Source organism: Poeciliopsis prolifica, unplaced genomic scaffold (assembly GCF_027474105.1).
Source record: "Poeciliopsis prolifica strain line A6 unplaced genomic scaffold, Auburn_PproV2 SCAFFOLD040, whole genome shotgun sequence".
NCBI classification, from domain to species: Eukaryota; Metazoa; Chordata; class Actinopteri; order Cyprinodontiformes; family Poeciliidae; genus Poeciliopsis; species Poeciliopsis prolifica.
In genome coordinates, this window is record NW_026562415.1 from 3939605 (window position 1) to 3961484 (window position 21880).

The 21880-nt window shown below is 37.2% G+C and overlaps 1 protein-coding gene across 4 annotated transcripts in view; it reads right to left on the reverse strand.

The window, feature by feature from the left end:
- The window catches only part of grm8a (glutamate receptor, metabotropic 8a), a 224189-nt gene that overhangs the window by 32586 nt on the left and 169723 nt on the right, over positions 1-21880 (reverse strand). For all 4 annotated transcript variants that reach the window (XM_055054646.1, XM_055054645.1, XM_055054648.1 and 1 more), the window contains one exon: positions 9903-10103. In XM_055054646.1, coding sequence (XP_054910621.1) covers positions 9903-10103 — 201 coding nt within the window. The remainder of the gene's footprint in view (positions 1-9902; positions 10104-21880) is intronic.

Consider the following 21880-nt stretch of genomic DNA (forward strand, 5'->3'; position numbering starts at 1 on the left):
ATCAGACATTGTCAAACTCACAGCTGAAGGGTTTCTTTATTTTATGTTTTCTCCTACATATTCTGATGTTTATAAGTTATTTAAGTGCCCAAAGGTCTGTATTATCATTATTATTATTATTATTGTTTTCATTTTCTTTTTCAGAAGAAAGACAGAAAGACAGAAGGAGGGACAGAAAGGAAGGAGAGGAGGTAAAACACAATGGCAGAGAGGAAGAAGAGGGAGGGGGGAAAGCACAAAACAACAAGTAAGAAGCAAATAATATAAAAGTAAGGCAAACAAATATAAAGAAGGAAGGAAGGACAGAGAGAAACAGAAGACAGACAATAAAGGAAAGACAAAGACATGGAAGATGGACATAATGGAAGAACAGGAGAATGTGCCAGATCAATTTGCATGGCTTTTAAAAGCTAACAGGCAGATGGGAGTTGAGGGAGGTCCAAAGAGTTCATAAAGCTTTACACATCTTTTTGGCACAGGAGCAGAAGATACAGTTAGACAAAGTAAAAATAACAAAAACGATGGATCAGGTGATGCATAAAGCTTAAGAGAAATACTATCAGAGGCGCTTAAGAAGAAGCCTTCAGCCACATTTAGCTCAAATACGGAAAGAGCGAACCGCACGTCTTCACGGCAACTAAATGTTTATGACGAGAAGGATCCTCTGCAGCGCGCATTAATAAAACATGGGTCTGCGCGTGTGTTCTGACTTTGTGCCAACAGGCTCCCATCTGTGCGCCGTGCATTCGTGGCACTAATAGGGGAGAGCGACAAAGACAGTTAAAGGAACGCAGAAAGAGAATATGAAATGACAGATGAAAAGTGATAATGAAGCCTGAATTCAAGTCACAGAGACGCCGGCGTTTTCACAGCTTTCTGCAGCCGAAGAGGAAACTGATTCTGAGCAGCTGCTTCAATCCAGTCACCACTGCCTTACTGCTGGCTCTCCCTCACTCCCCCTTTGTCCAATCCTTTGTTTTTGTTTTTCTATCGGAACATTTTCTTTTTCACTTATGCTTCAATTTTAACAATCGGCGTAAAAGTATCCACATGCCTCCCGTCTTCCAAAACCAGCTGTCTCTCCTGCCTTTCTCCTTCTGTTCAAAGCCTCTTCATTTTCTCTGCTAACTTTTCACTTTCTAGATTTGCCTTATCCCTCTGCTCACGTCACTATGACAACTTTCTCTTCTGTGTGCATGTTGAAGCCATTTCTACCCCCTTTAAATCCGCCTCTACCGGATTTAAAGAGGGTAGTTTGTGCCTTGCCTTAGCAGTAAAAAAATGAGAGAGACTTGCAGCTTCCCACCCTTTGAATGTTTTCCCATTTGTCTCACTGCAACCCCCAAATGCAAAATGGCTAAAGTTTAGTCAGATTGGATGTGGAGCGTTTCTTAACATCGCTTCAGGTTTTGCCAAAAATTCTCAGTTTGACTAAGACTTGGGCCAACATGAATAAACACACAGTTGCACTCAACTTACAAATGTTCACAGAATTTGATATGTAGGGTTATTTAAAAAGTAAGGGCCTGAATTACAAATGTAGTCCACATTTTCAGATTCTTATTTATTAAATATTTCAAAACCATGAACCCTACTAATTTCATTTCATTGTTTGTTCATTACAAACAATGTTAATTTTTTTATCTTAAACAAAGGTTTAAGATATAAAACCCTGGGTGAATGTCAGAGTTCATCGAAAGAGATCAAACCTTGTGGATGGGGATGAAAATACAATTTAGGACATATGAAAGAGATGGAAAATGAAACAAAAAAAAATCAGAAATGTGATTATCTCATTTTGAAGAGGAAATTAAAGCAAAAGTGAATAATATATTATATCCAAGCATAGACATGTAAAGTAAATTATTTCTGGAATGCTCACAACCAAAATGATTCAAGTTATCGAGTGAATGTTTGTTTAAAACTATTTTAAAGACATAGTCCAGTAGGAATAGCTTGGAAAGATTTCAATATGTCATTTCGATTCCTAAATATTAGTTATTAAGACAGTCATGGTCATTTTTGCAATTTTGATGGAAACTTTTACGCATTTTTATGAAGTATGCCATCAGGAAAAAACAGGATACCGTATCAAAACCAGCGTGTTTTCACAGTGTGTAACGTAGTTGACTCTAATGACATTTAGTCACTTTTAACTACACTGAGAAATTCTAGAATTATAACTAAACAGGCTTGAGAAGACATGTTGCACCATGTTATTTAATTGAAAAAAAAACATGGCAAGGAATAAGGTACACAGGTTTAACACAGCTGTGCATGAGAGAACATCCTCCCTCTGTTTTGAAAGATGTTGCCTTTTTTAAGCCTTAGACATTTGGAGCTTGATCTGCTTCTCACTATTGAAGAACGAGGGAATACTATTGTAAGATTGAATCATCTGTAATAAGGAAGATTGCAGCAGCTCACGATTCATGTAATGGATTCAAAGAGGTCTCAAAAGAATATGAAATCAGCCTTTCCAATGTACATCCTCAAATCTGGCCATCAAATGAAAATCACTCTGAAAGCTGACAGTAAGATTCGAAAAGAGAGCATCAAAACCCCCAATCATGGCAATTTCAGCTTGTCCTTGGTACTGTTGATACAAAGGTCATGTGCAATCGGAAAGAGACTGTAAGGTTAACTTTCAGAAGTGATCAAGAAGAAAACCTTTGATAACCAGGGAAAAGGCAAAGGGAAGGCTAAAGTTTTCTGGAGAGAAAACATTAGCAAAGACCAGGACGTCTGAAGAAGTCTTCTTTGGATCGATGAGCTTGAACCTGGGTTATTTAAAACATCGGAACAGAAGGCATGTTTGCCAAAATCCAAATCCAAATCCCAGGAAAAGAAATCGATACCAAGGTACAGTGACACTCAGCAGAACTTTAGCATCACAAGTATGTGATGCTAAAGTCACATATCTATATTAAGGCTCTCAGTGTTCTTAATGTCTTCATGACAAATACCTGGATGACTTTGAAATTTTTGCATTTTAATGAGCAAAAATCATGGTTTCTAGTGGCACTTCTGAGTCCTCCTTTATAAAGCTTCTTTCTTTGGCGCGGTAAGTCAAACGCTGTCAGCGTAGAACTGATCTGCTCATTCAAATGGATGCAGATATTTGGTTTGAAAGCCAGTTTATGGCTTTTGCAGGATCTAACTTTTATCATTTGAGGCACTTAGCCTAAATATGGCCTATTCTATCAAGGTAGCTTTTTAAAACTGTTATTCATATCCTTGCGACATCCAGGCTGGATTACTGAAACATACTTTATTTCAGGGTTTTGTGCAAAATGTGGCATTGCATCTGAGCACGAAAACATCTGAGCGTCATCCAATTTTAACTTTACTCCAATGGCTAGCTGTCAAATTTAAGATCTTTTTAAAAGTTGTTTTGTTTTTAATTCTCTCAGTGGTTGGAGTCCCACCCTCACACACCCCCAACCTCTTTGAGAAGCTACAGCTAAATATACACCGCCTGCTCCATCAGGTCTGCTGTAGCTGCAGCTCCTTCAGGTGCCTACAACCAAGCATACATTTAGAGGTGACTGTGCTTTTGGTGTAGCTCCTCCAAAGTTGCAGAAGTTTTTGCCCTTGCGTGTCAGAAAGACCTTTTCCATTTCTCAGTTCAAGACTCCCCTCAAATATATTTATTTGCTGAAGCCTTTGGTGCATTTTGAAAGGTTGACTATTTTTGTTTCTTTGTGTCGTTTGCAGTTTGTGAACCTTAGTTTATTTTGAAGTGGTTTATAAAATACAAGTGGTACGATTTGGTATTCGATGGTGCTTGAGGTAAATGTGAGGCCTTCAGTAAAAAACAAAAAAAGTGGACCCTGTAAGAACACTGATCCAAAACACACCAGTCATTCCACCAAGGACTGACTGAGAATAAATGAAAGACAACTTCAAAGTAAAAGTCAGTTCTCTAATCCATACATTTGTCCATATTAAATAAGATTAATTACCACACACACACTGTATTGAAATAAAAAAAATGGATTTATAATGATGGATCATTAAAACAAGTCAGCAGAGTTTTGGCAGCTGGTTAGAAGAGCTGCCAGAAAAAGTATCTTTTCAGTTGATAACCACTTTGCACCCAGTTACATCTAATTACCATCAACATAGTTTTGATAATTAATAGATCGGGTGTCAGCAAAAACTTAGAAAGCGGAGAGGTCAAAATCTGGTTTTGTCTTGGGATGAATTTAATTTTTTTCCCCCATTTCTCATTTTCTAACCTCAATTATGTTCCCATTATAGGTTGTTCCAAGTCCATGGGGTTAATTGTCTGATTCATTCATAATAAGATTTTGTAAACTTGCATTCACACAGCATCTGTCAGCTCCCATTTCTTTTGTATCTACAAATTTCAATTGTTTTCATCTCTACAATTAAATAATCTTAAGTAGTCCGCTCCCAGAAATTAGCCAGATACTGTGGCTAGATGTAGTTTAATGCCGGGAACCCAATAACCTACTGAAATGCAGTATAAAAAGAGAAACAGAAAATTCAAAAAAAAAATTTAAATTGGCTAATTTTGGTATTCTAAGGTCAAAACTTTTAAATACTGGAAAACAGCTGAAAAACAAATGATTTAATCTTTGACAAATATTAGCAAAAATAAATTAAAAAAAGGGACAAAAAATGTAATCATGAATGAAATACCACTCTGGGCATTTTCATTGTTTTAGGTAAGTTAGTGTTTAGAATCCACCCAATTTCAATTTTATGCCATAAAGATGTTTTCGTTCTTTTTCGTCACTCTTTTGCCACGCCACATCAAATTTAGGTGCCATTTCATTTTACAATCATCTCTTCAATTGTAAATTTGCAGTTTGTTGGTCAAGTTAGGTTTGATTATTCCCTCTGTGTCTCTCTGTGCTTTCAAGCTGCTGAGCTCAAACATTACTTTAGATCATTTAACATTTGCTATAAGCTCCAAGTTACTTTTTTTTAATTTACCTGTTTTTTCCTCATCTCACTCAACTCTCAGTTTATTGCCAGAGTTCCAGTTTGCTGTGACTAAACTAACCATATTCGTTCCTTATCTTTCCTCCCAACACATCCTTCATGGTTTTGTGATTTAACTTTTTTTTTTTCTCCCTCCAACAAATTTGCATAATTTCCCAAATCCAGCTTCTCAGACTCTTATCACCTGGATCACTCCCTCATCACTTGTCATGGTGCTCCTGCCTTCATCCATTTTCCTCTCGCTTTCATCCTCTTTCAAAGTCAGCGTGTTCTGGTAAACTCTGCTTCCACTAACCCCTTCAATCACATTTACTTTCTGCCTGTTCTCCAAATTAAAAAAAAAAAAAAACAGAAAAAAAACAAAAACAAACAAAAGAGAATTGGTGAAGTTCATAAAGTCTTTCCCAGTTCCGTCTGTTGTTCTCCAACTTTCTCCCTGAGGTCATTATGAACAGATGAACTTCGTCACCCCCAGCCAGTTAGTCCCTTCCTCTCATGATTACAATCACTCCTCATTTTTTGTGTATCCCCCAAGGTTGTTCAGCCGCATGTAGAGATCGTCATCTCAAAGTCAAGCCCCTCTAATTAGTGCAAGCTGCTTCCACTGGGAATGTCCATCTTGTGTCTCCCCAGGAGTTATTATCAGGCCGCGAATACAATCACTTTCGCTGAATGACAAAACACACTCACATCCATCTGCATCAAAGAAAACTGAATTTTAAAAATACTTAAAAACTGATTATCAATTGAAAGATTTATTCATATTAAAAAAAAACAGATGAGTATGAGTATAAAAACAATTTTTAAAAATTGCTTTGATTCATTTTCCCACAATTAAAGCTTCCTTCATCGATTCTGCAGGACAACTTTTTGTATCCGAGCTGCAAAAGCAAGTCCACAAATGCTGGTTGAGCTTGTTTATGCCATAAACCACAATTCAACTTGCAGCCAGTTGGCTCCAAAAGGTTTTTTCTTTGGCACCCAACAATGTGAAGAAGCAGCAGATCTACTTTCAGACTCTCGCTGATATAGAAAGTTGTCACTTCATCTCAGTGAGCAGGCAACATTAAAATGCTGTGAAAAAATAATTTGGATCTTTATATAGTTTGTCTGTTTTGCTTGTTTTTGTGCCCTACTTTAGTGTTTCAGATCAAACAATGACCGGAGTAAATACACAAACTAGCCTTCAAGTTTTTCAAGGTAAAATGCTTCCATACCAGCCTTTCACTGTGGAAGAGACAACATTGTTTGTTCATTGTTGATTAAGAATTAACAGTGAAAAAAAAAACACCTCTTTGGTTCAAATTAAGCAGTAAAATCAAGACATTATTTGAAATGTTAGAACCTGCCTGACAACATAGTGTAGGTTAAAGCAACTCTCACATTCTCACGTTCAAATGTTAGTTGTTGTTTTTCTTGATCCAAGTGAAGCGGCAATTGATTTTTCTCCTATGTACAGCAGTATAATGGACCATGATTATCCCCCTGCTCACCCTGGGTCTGTTTTCCTTAATGAGGAATAATTCACTCTTTTATAAATTCCCAGAGAACTACGCGGTGACAAAAGATCTGCCACAGTGAGAAAACTAGTTTAAAAGGAGACAACTATTAACATTTAAAGTGTGCATCATTGTGAGTATGAAAAAAGGACGTTTTGTTTTTTGCATTTGCCTAGTTTTTAACATCACATAAAAATGTTTTGTTTTTAGTTTTTTTGCTAGTAGTTCAGGGTCAGATTTCAATTTCAATTGCTTTGTATTGAACTAATATCTGTGAAGTTCACACACATTTAGTCATATTGCAATGAGCAAGCATCACCTGGAAACAAACGCAAGGATGGCAATGAAAAATTCAAAATTCAAGACTTTTTGGTTAAAACTTTAGAACCCATTTACCTGATTAGTAAAACATCCAATTTACATCCATACTGTAATTTTTAAATCCTTTTTCCAATAACTTCTCACTTCTCACTAAACTATATGTTGGAAATGACACAATTGCACTGGGCAATCCTATCCAGAGTTGAAAAAAGCACTGTGAATTTGACCTGGTGTTACTGAGTTTATCTTTGTTAAAGGTGGAACAATGTAATTATTACACGTTCTCAGTTGACTAGTCAGTACTTCCTCTCAACATTTCACCTGCTGGAATTCATTTGCGTAATTAGGGTCTGCATAATACAACAATCTGTTTGAAAAATGTCACTGAACTATTTCTACCTTACGGGTAAAAAGTATCTAAAATGTACACATTCATACTCTAATTATTCATAAGAAAGTTTTGATGTGAGAGAGAAGTAGAGAAGAATTTTCCCTTTTCTTTCTCATTTTTTATTATCTTGAAGGGTGAAGGAATATGTCTAGCACACAAGATAAGACAATAATTAATAAATGATAATGATATAAGATTTTTGAAATACTTTCAAGAAATGTTTGAAAAAATATGATTTATACATTACAAAAATAAAGATTTCTTAGGTCAAAACTTGTGTTTGTAAAAATATGTAATCAGTGCAAAATTATTTAGTCCAGGATTACTTTCATAAATCAAAATCAGAGACTCAAATGTAAAATATAAAATTTAAAGATCAAACCTTCATGTCAGCACCAAACTTCACATTATTAAAAAGACATTTAACAGGAAATGCTGTCGAAATAAAGCCATCTAACTGGAAATGTACAGAGAATCCCGATTTTAAAGACTTATACTCAAGTCATGCAGATCCAACTCAGTATTTATTATTAGAACTGTAATGCCCAGGCTGACATTCTCAACAGCTGTGTTCACATCAGACTGTAAAATGAACTTCCAGAAGTGATTTTATCCATGTTCTCGGCTCCTTATTGTCTAATTTGACATTACATGGTATGCACTTGTAAATAATCTTTCCCACTGAAGAAGGATTGATTTCAAATTGTTTTGAAAAAGCCTGACGCACAGACTCATGAGTAAAAGAAGTTTCATCTCCAACATCGTTGCTGACATCTGGCATTGTATATTCATCACAGGTATCTGAAAAACTTGAAGGTGCCATCAAGCTTGTATTTTTAATTGATTCTAATCTAAACTTGAGCTCAATTGGATGACTTTTGAGAAGAAAACTCAGTAAGCTCTAAAACTTTCTTTGATGGAGAGAAGTACAGTGATTCATCTGCGTATTAAGTGTCTGATCTTGTGTTTTATGGGAGGATTTCTCTTGCCTCTCGGCCAGCAACAACACAGAAACACGCCTGAGCATAAACCTGCTGCTGGAGTTCGAAAGAGCAATCAGCGTCCGCTGGTGAATCAGTTTCTGAGAGGCGGAGAGCCAAGGCAGCAACAAACACCTGCACATTCTCACACAGACCTACTCCTGCAATCTTAATCTCGCCTCTAAATCAGAAGAGCCTTCCTGTAATCTGCATGACACCACAACCTTTTCGGCATGCTTTCTTGCTCTCCAACTCATCATGTTTTATGTATTCTGAGTTGCGCGGTGTGAAGAGGGACACAGGAAATGAAAAGGAGGTGCAGGTGCATCAGGGGGGAAAAAAAAGATTAATAAGACTGTATTCAAATGAGAAGTCTGACACCACCTGAAAATGAGCAAATGTTGTTCATCCACTTAAAGTCAGTCAATAGTCCAGAGAGAATCAAAGGAAAAGAAAACAGAAAGTTGATAGAATGGGTATGGAGGGGGGACGAACAAAAGGAGGTAGTGTACATTAATATAAATTTTACAGTAAATCATGACATGTTTTTGTGTGGATTAGGACAATTAAAGAATTCAGAATGTAAGATGTGTATATGACAAATCAAACTGAAAATAAACATTCAAAACAAACTGTATTTAAATGCTGAGCCTTATTAAAGAACCATCAGCTAAAAGAACTAAGCACAGAGATCTTTACCGACCACCCACTCCAAACTAAACTTTCCAGTACTACAGCACAATTCTTACTTGTTCTTAACAATTTAGAATAACCACATTCATACTGGAGAATCATTTTCTATGATTTTCTAAATTATTTTCATCGCAGTCTACATGGAATATGTCACAGGAACCAAATACTTTATTTGGTCATATAAGTAGAAATTTGTGGTAAATGTGAGCTTGCGAGGAATGAACACGAGTTCACTTGCCTGAGGAATTATAATCCATTACAGAAGAGTTCTCTCTGAGAAAAGGACTAGTTTTGCGCTTTTCGTCCATTTAGTGAGATACAACGCTTCCTAAAGGCAGGCAGCTGACAGAGTGAAGATGCCTAGAGTGCAGAGTGGATGTAGATGGACGATGGGAAAACAGAACCATTAGCCATATGAAAGGAAAGTTGGAGATGACACACCATGAACAACTGCACGACTACTTTTCCTGCAAATGTTGGATAGCAGGATAAATGAGCCAAGGCTGCAAATACATGTACAGCAAATACTCAAAAGTAAGATTGTTGTTTTGTTTTTTTGATCTAATGTATACACCAGGACATCTGAGTTCAAACCCTAAAGAAGTTTCTGAAGTAATGGAGGCTGCCTCCGACTAGCCTTTGGTTGCTGCACAGACCGAATGCAACTAATGGGCAGACATTGCACACCAAGGAGTATCAGGCAAGCCTCCCAGATGCTTTGGCAGGTATAGAGCTCTCACATCAAAAAGGAAGAATCTATTTCATCAACATCCTCTAGGCAAAAAAAAAAAAAAACAACTTTAAAAGCTGTCTGTGGGTAGAACATATTTTTTGCTCATTTCACACCCTATTGCTGCCAACTTATTTGTCCATCTTGCCTTTTATTGTTTTGAGAATTGCACTCAGAGTTGAGGAAAGTGAACATCTTGCCACCTTTTGATGCGGCATAGCAGTTGGAATGCAACAGACGGTTGTGAGATTTTGTCAGGATAGCTAGGACTAGGATAGCTGGTCTAGGATCAAACACCCAAAAGTTGAACTCACCATTGAACTTGACTGCACGAATGTGGCTGAGGAGCTCTTTGCCATCGATGTTAGCCATGCGTGGGCAGAGGCCCGGGTTGCCGTAGCAGAGCTCTCGGTGCATGCGATGCAGAGCGTGCGCCATCGCGTAGACGGCGTCCATCACAAACTGAACCTTTCCTTCTTGCTCGTAGTTTGAGTCCCTGCCCACTTTTTCTAAACCTGGAAAAGAGAAATTGGTTGAAAATTAAATTATTTCATTTTGATGAGTGACACAATATTCACGTTAAGCTCCCACAAGGAGATATTAAAAATAAAACTGAAAAATGAAACCAAAAATAAAAAGGATCGGTTAGGAGGGGGGGAAAAAAACTTTGACAAAGTAAAGATGAAAACGGAGATAAAAATGTTTGAAATAGCTTGACCAAGAGAGCGGTAGCAGGGCACTCAGACAGATGATGACAAATAACTCCTCTCAGTCCATTCTCACCCTAGTAGCAAAGTTACAGGAGAAAGAACAACATGTTCTTTTTTAACATCATCTGAACGACTGATAATGGCATTTCGGTGTACGAGGGAATGGTCAGGAGATGTCTTGAGGGCACTAAAACGCTTTTTTACTCCAGCTTCGAGTTGCACAGCTGCATGCCACAAGCATGCGCTCACACTATGACATTGCACAAGCCTATCTTCTTGCAGCAGCCGAATCAATTAGTGAAGAGTAATCTTTGGGTTTATTCGCCACTAATGAACATTTGCATATTTGGATTTGGCCTTTATGCCAGTGCACACACTCGAATTTCACATATGCTCAGTCACGCTCGCGCACGCACACAAACAAATTTAAAATAACCTTCCAGTTGTGATTTATTGAGAGGGATTTATGTGCTTATTAGCATAATAAGTGAACGAGGAAAGAGCAGAGTGAAAATAAAACCCTCTTTGATGCGTTGAAATGAAAATCAGGAGCTGGGTGAAACCTTCATTTACTACTTTTAAGGTAGCGGTAATTGTACTTTTGTATCATAAAGAATCTTTTTTTCGCATCTAAGCATTTAATTTTGTGATCATTTGCACTGTAAAAACTATTTTAGTAAAGTTTCAGAGCTCATAATCGCACAGAAACAGCAATGATGACTGATTAGATGTTTTATGCTTATCGTATTAGACCTCAATTCTTTGATACGTTTCTACATTTTTTTTTTTTTGCAAAGATACCAGCAGCACCTGGCCGATTTAAATAATATTTGTCTCAGAAATTTTACTGTTTACATGTCAATGATGAATCTTTCTCACACATCACTGCACTGTCTGAAAAAAACGGCAACTTTTCTTGTCTTCCTATCTCACATGAAATCAGTCAGTTCACAAGTTCACATATATATTTGGTAGAATTAGCTGCTAAACTTGATGACCTAGATTAAACATGATTAGAGACTGCAATCAGGGATTTGTGAACACGCTGCCTGATGATGTGAGGAGCTGCAGCTCTTTTGAGTTTTCACATCTAACTTGAAAAAATGTCAAAAACTGCTCAAACATGTAATCATTAATTGTGTGTCTTTTTATGAATTTCAGTGATTACGTCTGTACACGTGTTTGTCTGTGTTCTGCGAGTGTTACATTTTCCGTTTTATTTAATTATTACAGTATATCTCTGTCATTGTAACCTGTCAAAGTACTGCAGAGACATTTCAGTTCATACTATGACTTGGTACAGCACATCAAATGTTGATATTTATGTTTATTTATAAATAAAAGTTTATGACTAAAGTCAATGAAACCAATTAGTTAAGACTCCAAGCAGCTTGGAGACATGCAGTAGAACTCTAAGTGACTTAATTTTCTACTTTTACCCTAAAACAAAACAAGTTGTCATCTTTAGAGCAGAGCATTTGAAAAACTAACTACTTGTTAATCATGTTGGATTGATCAACTCTGATGTAAACAATCTTGTGATTTGGGTGCATCAGTGACTGCTGTCTTTTTTTTTTTTTTGATCGATTTGATAATATTTCTCCAGATATGAGCAAGATCTGTTTGTAAAGTGCTTTGAATTGCTGGCATATCAATAAACATAAAGGAACAAAATTACATTTTTTTTTATAAAATAATGTTTTAATTTTCATGGTCATCTCCGGCCCATTCATTCTTCCACTGTGTTTATCTTCACCCCCATCTTACATGTTGCGGCCACCATCGGACGACACACACTGAACCCAGACCCGTGTGGGTTGAGCTGAATTAACAGGACCAGAGGCACCTTGAAATCAATATGAGCATCTATAAGGAATTAATGAGGTCCTGACGATGAGATCCAATCCATTTTTATACACGGCAGCAGTCTGGTGTTTGGTATTCATGTCCATATTTGTATTTGTTCGTGACAGCGCCGATGTGAGGGAGCACCAAACAGAAGTTAGTCCTAAGAGTCCCTGGGAGGCAAGGCTGCATGTGTCAGGAATGAAATGTATTGTAATGTGTGCGTAGGAGCATGCAGGACAAACTACAGCTCTTTGTCAGGTGTAACATCTCTGACAGAGCTTTTGTCTTTTTTTTTTCTCCCTTCTTCTTCTGTGTTCTGCATTTGATTCTGCACAGCAGGGCAGAGAAAACAATTTTTCCTCGGTAGCACTATATTCCACATGCTTGTTTGCACTCTAGAAGCCAGTCTCGCCAAACTCTTTCAGCCTGTCAAGCACTTTCAAATGGACAACACAGACTGAAACTGTTGCTTTCAGACAGTGTATATGACGGGCATTGTCTAACTTGAGCCACTGGGCTTTACGCCTGATTGTGTGCGGTAAAAAAGGAAGGAAAAGCAATTTCTAAATATTTAAATGATCAATGTGACATCTTTGCAATTCAAGAAAAAAAAACAAACAAAAAAAAAACGAAAAAAAAAAATCAAAGCAAGACTATTTAATGTAAGAATTCGGTCTTCTTGAGTTCTCATATCCAACAGAATATTGATTCTGATTAACCTGAAGTTTAGCTCTTTGCTGGGTGGATTTTCTGATTTGCATACTTTACCTGAAGGTCAAGTCTACAACCTTTTTACAAAGAAACAAAAAGTCAAATTAGACTAAGGTTTTAGTCAAGAAAATAGCAGAATACAAAGACAATGACTGGAATTTATGCTGAGGAATAGTTAACATAAAAGCTCTCAAAAATTTATAAAGAACACAGATGAGAACTGCTCAGGATGTCTATGAACTGGTTCAGAGTAATACTGAAACCACTTCAGAAATTCTTACAAGAATTAGGTTGAGAACTAATCCAGAATCTTTTTTTAATGTTGTCATTTTTTATATCTATGACACATTTTGTTGCTTTGACTTTAAACCTAATGGTGCCTTGCACTATTCAGTTCAGTGTAAAATATTCTGATGTTTCCAACAGGCCAAAGGACTGTCAAATTTCTTCCCTACTAAGCATGAAATAGATAGGAAGCAGTAAACTCTCCTGACTCCCTTCCTGCCCTGAGGAAACCAGCAAAGCTGCTACTCATGTCTACCTTCTCATCAGTTTAAGTAATGACAGGGCTTCTCTCTGACAGCTTGACAGATATATACATGTCATCCTATTGGGCAGCTAAAAAAATTAAAAAATAACTGGCCACATCCAGGAAATCCTTCTAGGTACTAGAAGAGTGTGTTCAATTTGTTTTTCCTCTTCTCGTCATTCTTTATCCCAAATCGGAATTCACGTAAAAACATTTGCAGGTGTTTTGGTCACAGAATCTACTGCACAGCTTGCAACCAACCAGACGGGTGTTTCATGTATTTAAGAAGTTGAGACGACTAAAATTACCCAATTGTCATGCAGTGCAACGCTGCCGCTCTGGTCCACCGCAAAAATAAAAACGAAGCACCTATGATGCTTGTGTCATTAGTCAATTATGCAGTCTGGATCAGGATGAAATGAATTGTCTGTATGAAAACAAAGACTTCGGTTCTCTTTGTCTACTCTTCCGCCACAATTACCCATCTAATTAAGCTAATACACCACAAATAAAGAGGCAGGATATTGATTAGCACACATGTTTTTTATACAACTCATTATAACACTGATCATAATCATATTCATATAAAAACCTAGAATACAAGGTAGATTAGCCTCTCCTAATGATATATGTATAATGCTCGGTACAGAAAGATGAATAAATGCTGACTATGGAATGTGTTTTAAAGTATTTCTGATAAAAAGGAATAATTTCCTCAAAATAAACTTAAGTCAATCGAAGTATAAGACCTGGTATAGGGAGGAAGTCTCAAACCCAAGTTAGCATCAAGTGCTAATATTTTTTTAGCTCATCCGTAATAAATACACCAAAACGCGACAAACTCCTTGCAGTTACACAGTCATTAAACAAAAACTGTGGGATGCAGTTAAAATTAAGTGGACCTTATGTCAGCAGCTGGAACCAGTTCAGCAGAAGACACTTGAAGCCATCAGCTGTAAACTGTAGAAGAAATGTCTGCTACAGGTTGATGAATCCACTGTTTGTTTCTAATCAGATTTGTGACCACCTTCTTTTTAAAGCTGGAGACATCTTTTTTTTTTCTTCTTCTTCTTTCTGACATACACTTTCTCCCGTTTCTGTTCGGATTATGTGCATATTCACACTCAGACGAGTATCGGAACAAAGTATTATTCTTCGAGCCATAGATCAAACTGCCATGCAATAATGAGAATCTCTCTGCAGTTCTTATGAGATGTGAAATGACATGATGCATCATTAATCAGCGTATCGCAAGAAAGTGCAATCCCACTTCCAGACAGCTAAACGACTGTTACTCCTATGAGCTGTGCTAGCTAAGGGGGGAGACACTACAGTCTGCGTTTCTCCGGGTTGCGTCAGGTGCTGAAACTGGAGCAAAGGCGGCTCGTGTTTGGGTAAGCGTGAGGAGTTCACTACAATCCGGCTTTTGTTTAATCTGTCAGCGCATTGTCAGCACCCAGCGGGAGCATCGATTACACACATTCGTTTTGCCAAAGCGCACTCGGTGTGCAGGTGCAAAGAAAAGAGAAACCTTTCAGCAATCTAGACCTAAATAAATGTAAAGATAAAAGCACAGATGTACCAAATATCTATATGCACTCTGTGTTATATCTGTTACACGCTAATCTGTTTTTATTCAGCCAGCAGCTACTAAATAAAATTCAGCCTTTCAGCTTTCTGTTAATGACATCAGAGACCACAGGCAGCTTGGCTGGTTGCTTGCTGAGTAAGAGAGGATTTGCTCTAAAAAAAAAAAAAAGAAGAAGAAGAAAAAACAATCCGTTCGGAGAACTCCAAGAGGCAGAAGTAGAGATGAAAAGTAGCTTTCATGTCTCATAAAAGTTGTGTAAACCAGAAGCTGCGTGAAGAGGCAATCAACTCCATATCTGCCTGGGAGACATTTTAGACACTTCGTGGTCGATTATTTGTTCTTGTTGCAACGGAAAGGAGGCTGGGCACGGCGATTCATTTTGAGATTTGCACAAACCCATTACGGATTCCGGATATCAGCCGCAGGCATGGAGAAACTTTGCTACGAAACATTATTTCTAGAAGAAAATTTTCTTTAAAATTGAGGTAACTCTCCATCTGTTTTGACAACTACAGTGAATATATACAGTAGTAGCTTAAAAGCAGAGGACTTCAAATGGATATTTTCCCATAATTTTCTAAATCTTCAATACTCAAAATTTTTTTACACTGCCTTTTGAAGCAGCTCTTCAAAGGGGCTCTCAAAATGCACAACAATTCAATTGAATCTTTTAAATCAGCACTTCAGTGCTGGTGCAGAGGTTCAAGGTCCACAACTCTCTGATAGCATCGAAATGACTGGAGATAAAAGTGAAAAAAAGGGGGAAATGAACAAGCAAATTTTGATTGAAGTAACTTGATGTTGACTTGGATAAAACTGACACTGCTGGTCTTGTTTCATTAAAATAGATGTAGCAACAGCCACTGTCCAAGTAAAAATGCAAGACATCTAAAGTTAAAAAAGTAACCGTAAAGACCTGCTGGAATTTAAACCAAGGATTGGAAAGGAAAAAAAAAAAGCAGATTTAGATTACACTGGTTCTGGTATCTGCATGAGTTGTAGAGTGTCAAGAACTATCAGTGTACTGGGAAAATCATCTCTCAAGGCTGAAAAACAAAAAAAAAATCAAATGAGCAGTAGCTTCATGAATGGCAATGGGCTCAACAGAATTGGACAGTAACTTTCCCTGGTCCCCAAAGACCTGCTATCCGCTGCAACATTCAAACGTCTGGGTCACATTTTGTCAAGCAATATTAAAAACTGATTTCATTGCCCTTTTGTATCAATTATCCAAGAAAGTGGTGGTCTTAAGATGTGGAGGATGTTTTCTTAGCATCTTTCGGGGCCCTTACCAAATTGAGCATCATTTAAATTCCACACCCCGGCTGAGAATTATTGTTGCTGATCACGTTCATTCCTTCTTTATTCACAGCACTACAATCTTCTAATAGGTACTTCCAGGAGCATAACGCACCATGTCTAAAAGCTCAAAACGTCTCTAACATGATAATGAGTTCGTTTTACTGGAGTAGGCGCCGCACTAAGCAGAAATATTAGCATCAGGGACGTGCTGCTGGCAAATCTGCTGTAGTTGCATAAAAAGTGGCCAAAGTCGTTGACACTTTTTTGAATCTACGTCATGGAGGCAGCTCCTGGTAAAGTTCAACCTGCTGGTGAAGTTGCTTTTGTTTAATGCTGCTCAAGGCCAAGTTAAAATTTATGACATTTATGAGCTCAACCAACGGCTCTGAACTTTCTGCAACTCTGTCCGTCAGATGAAGAAGTAGAAATATACGGCGCGTTTCTCTTCATAGCACTACGAGTGACAAGTACATAGAAGAAGATGGGCTTCTTTACCGCCAAGAAAAAGAACTGATCTTCAAGCTACAAAGTTGTGACATGAAAGTAAATAAAAGGGAAGCATATTGAACCATAAAAGTAATGATAAATGGCTTGTACTTTATGAAATCCACAGGACCCCAAACCACTCATGCACACACACACACATGCTGTATTATGTACAAAGTCACAAGAAATTTGTATAAGCATAAGTACAAATGTTGTGTTTTGAGACTCTACACAAAGACACACAGACTTCTGCATTGCTCATTCTACCTTTAATAAAAAGAGGATACCTGGTTTCAGTTTTATTTCTTTGTTACCTTTTATTTCACAATTCTTTTATTTGTTTGTTTTTTTTAGCATTTTGCCTTTAAAAATATCAACGTATCATGTAATCCGGCATCATAAATTTACTATAAGAATCGAATGCTTGGGTTGTAATGTGTCAGACTTTTTTCCACCCTTGTTTTCCTTCACACGACAGAGATGGTATTTTATGTCTTTGATTTATTAATTTGTGATTCCGCATTCAATTTTTTTGGAAGCTTTAGTCCTAAAGCTTCTTGGAATATGTGAGCCAACCCTAAATGCGTCGTCCCCAAATGCAGCTCCGTACATGAATAAGAGTGACTTATTTTAACCATCAAGATTAAAAGTGCGGTTTTACAAAAAGTTAATCAAAATCCCTATCTCTTTTCTTTCCAAAGCCTGCATCTTTAATCTGGCTCCACTGATGCATATAAGCAACACTTGCACACCTGCAGAACTTGGCTCATTCCTTCTGGCTCATTTAACAGAAGGTTCCACTATCAGCTTGATGCCAGCAAAACCAATGAAAAAGAAACAAATAGCATGCCTTACTAACTTGTAAGCAAAGCCGCTGCTGTATTTAAGACAAAAACAAACCAATGCATTAAGGCAGCGAGGTAAGACTAATGTAAGGCTGCTCAATGGCTAAGTGCTTTGATTGATGGCTTCATGGACCAGCGCCTCAAACATATTTCACACGTAATGATTTATGGTCCCAAAGATGACAGACTAATGATTTCAACAAGCCCCTTAATTAAACCTCAATTTGGGATGTATATTCAGCCATCTTCTTCACGTCATCTAAAAATAAATGGAGACTTTCCACCGATTTCTTTTTTTTTTTTTTTTTTTTTGCCTGCTACGTCACTCAGACGTAAAGAAAACCTGGCGGAAAAGTCAAATCTATTTGGCGATCTATAATTTGAGTAAGGTCTTGACTCAAATTAATATTTGAGTAAGGTCTTGAAACACTCAAATTCAATTGGGTGTTATTATTCGCATTTAGCTGAAATGTTATCAATCTTCTTTCATTTGCTAAAGCTAAAAAGGAGACCTTTGCTGTTTTTTGTTTTTCTTTTAAATTCTTCTATTACGTCATATAAGCATCACGTTACTTTATCCCCATTCCTCCTTTGGCTTAGAGGTAGTTCTAAGGCAAATCTGCCAAGACAGAAACGAACAATCAATAGAGGAGAATGGGAAATGAGCATAAGATGGAGGCTGAACTTAATTTGACAAGAAAGCATTGAAGTTGCCAGGGGCTATGTCGATACAACGTTGCACCACTCAAGTCTGGGTGAGTTGTGAGGGCTGGAGTTTGTACAACTGTAATTAAATGGATCTCTGCCCCGTGATTGGTGCAAGTATTTAGCCCGAGTACAATTTATTCTTATTAATATAGTGTCTGAATTATTCACCTTGAGGCAATGCATTAAAAAAAAAGAAAGATGAGAAAGCCAAATCCTACATTTTGACTGAAAACGTTATGTTAATAATCAGTTACAGTTTTTATTTTCACCACAAGAAAATAAAGATGAGGTTTTATTTAATGAGGATCCAACAGATCCCGCTGGTTTAGACTGGTTTTCATTTAATTTCAGAGTTTAAAATGGTCAACTACATATGTATATACATATGTACTGATGATCGGAAGATCACAAGAACTATGGAGGTAATCAGCTATTAAATAAGTACTCGACCTCTGCATATTGTGTGTCTCAGCATCCTCTGACTCCATCATGGCAAGAAAATCTTCCAGCTGGCCAGTGACTTAATGCCTCGTAAATATTTGTAAAAGCAAACATTTGCGAGGTGCTGGATATCATACACCTGTGACCATGGAGATATTTCAAATTTCAGAGTTTGTTTATTAAAAATGAACTAGCAATACTTTTTTTTTTTTTTTTTTTTTTTTGTAATTCACACTACATTGTGCCAGTCCAAGAAATCTACATTGCATACACGTTTTCCTCCCTTGGACTTTATTATTAAAATGAACTTTTCAGTGAAATGTCAAATTGTTGAGATGCACCTTCATTTAATCTGATTTGAATGCTGGAGTTTACTAATCCAGAAAAGGCGGTGCAATTTTACTCACACTTTCCATTAAAACATCACGAGTTTGCTATTGTTGTCATGTTTTCTGAAATCTTATTCAGTTTTTCACTTTGGGGTTGCCGTATAGCGATCCAGCTTGCGCACAGACAGCAGCCAGAAACTTTCCTGCTTCAGAAAGATTGATTTTCAGCATAACACCACTTTTCATGAATAGTATGAGAGCATTGACATATGTGGCTAATATACAATATATTACATTGCTAAATTATTACTGATATATATTAATCCTGATAGTACACTCAGCAAATATAAATAATTCAGTAGTCATTATTCACATTCGACTGAATCACGGCTTTGACACAATTTAGATTTGCTTTCGAATTGTATGGCAGCGTATTGAACTTTTCTCATTTAGTTTTACCAGTCCATTCCTCTTTCTACTGGTGGACTTTTATTTCTTTTCTTCTTCTTTTTTTTTTTTTTTCAAGTTAGCATGTCTTTTATCCCACCACTCTTGAGCAAACACATTCCTGTGCAGCTTAAACCCAATCAGGGGAGGGAGATGGAATGAGGAGAGACGGTACAGACAAAAAGCAGATGGCAAAGGTAAGTGGGAGAGGATGGGATGAAAATTGGATTCAGGTACAAGAAAAAAAGAAAAAGAAAACTGGGGACGAACGGGGGGGAATGTAAATGAAAATAGGAACAAGAAATGAAGACATAAATCATGAAAGGAAGGTTGGTAGAAAACCCCAGGAGCTGATTGGACTGCGGGAGTCGTCTTATGCCACATCAAGGGACCAGAATTGTTCCATATTGCCTTATGCAATAAAATATAAGTTCATGGAAAATGTGCTAAAATATTCCAACACCTCTCCTACCTGAGTTGTGAAATAGAAAATATGCACAAAACCTTCCTACTAAAACATATTTTACACGTAATGCATGAATCTTTTTTACCTCATAAGGAATGGGAATAAATGTATCCATTTTCATCTCCACGATTCATGGCAGGGAAGGTGAATTCAGGAGTGGAGTGGCCATCTTCCTTCCTGAAGTTTTATCTCTCTCTTTAGCATTGTTTACTTTAATTGCCAAAGAACTTGTCAAATCTGTAGGGGAGCCTGTACTGATTACTGAGAGGAGATTTAAATAGGACTTAAGCAGGATCTGCAGAGCATCCTCTGCTCTTTTCTATGACTGCAAATATGCCAATTAGGCTCCAACACCTTTAGTGGAGTGATCCCAGAAGTGAAATGTCTACTGCTAGCCAAAAATGTTAAGCCATTTGTTATTGTTTTATGTTTTCCTTGAAATGTGTAAATTAACAAAAGATTTAAAAGCTTTTGCAAAAAGGTTTAATGTATTTGTCTTTCAAAAGACTGATATATAACAGTTTGACTTGTAGCAGAGCTTACAGATCTCTGCTTGAAGAGGTAGGAGTTATCTTCTCAGATGCAAAGAGCCACGAAATAAAACAAACTGTCAAAATCTCAACCTACATCATTATCTAAATATACATTATTAGACTTCTGTGAGACACAAACTTAAATCACTTTTTTTTCCCAGCTAAAAAAGCTGGATTTATTGCCCCCAACTTCAGAAATTAATAAATTGGAAGGAAAAAAAAAACCCTGAGTGACATTTATAGCTTCCTTTTATGTCGAAAAGCTCACCACAAATCCTTCACATTGCCGTTGGGTTCAGATTATTGAATGGGAATGGGAATGTCAGTAGAATGAGGTGCGATTACTTTGGAATTTAAAAGAATATTTCTGTGATAGCGTAATTTTTTCCAGAGCTGTATACTTGTGAAACAAAACAACAAAAAAAACAAACAACAAAAACCAGATGAGTTAATAATCTGACCTTTAACATAGCCACAGTTGCTCATGTGGCCCCTTGGAAACAAATGATTTCCTGACGTCTCATAGCTTGTCCAGCGTAGTTTCTCAGTTTCAGTCATTTTACATTTCTAAGCACCGCAATAACAGCACAATTAAGCATTTTACAATTGACACCATGATTTAACTAAGAAACATTAAAAAAAAGATGACACAAAAGCATTTGTCACTTTCTTATATACATTAATATTAAAACAATTCTTAGAAGCACCTAGTGGTGCATCACTGATTTTGTTGCAAAATACATGTAAAACGGCTGGATTTGCAACATTTTGTACAAGTGTGATTCCTGTTTCTGACTTAATCCAAGAATAGATTAAAAAAACATCCTAAAATAACTACATTCTGCTATGTGTTTATGTCTGTGTTTCCAAATAGATGCCTCCAACTCGACAGAATTGCCTGTAATGGCAACAAGTAGTTTCACATCCCTACCACATCTACAGAGGAATATCGGTGGATGTCACAGTCACGCTCTGTACTGCACGACTGCATCCCATAAATCAACCACCGCAGAGGGCATCACGGGAAGCGGTTAGATAACCATGTCCTCCACAACAAAATGGAAAAAAAAGGATCATTTCTCTGCAGGTAAATGGCACTTCAGCTCCTCAACTTTTACCTTTTCACTGCATGAAACTGTGGCAACGTGTGTCTCTTTGCAAACTGCCCTCTTGTTGTCTATAAAAACATCTAGTTTCTATCGCAGAGAGAAACCTTAGAAGTGCCATTTTTTGCTGAGTAAGAAATGCGTGGACATGCTCAAAAGGCAAGAACATCAAACTATTACTTAGTAGCTTTTAGAAGATAAATTCATCATTAACAACTCTCTCCAAAGTATTAATTATTG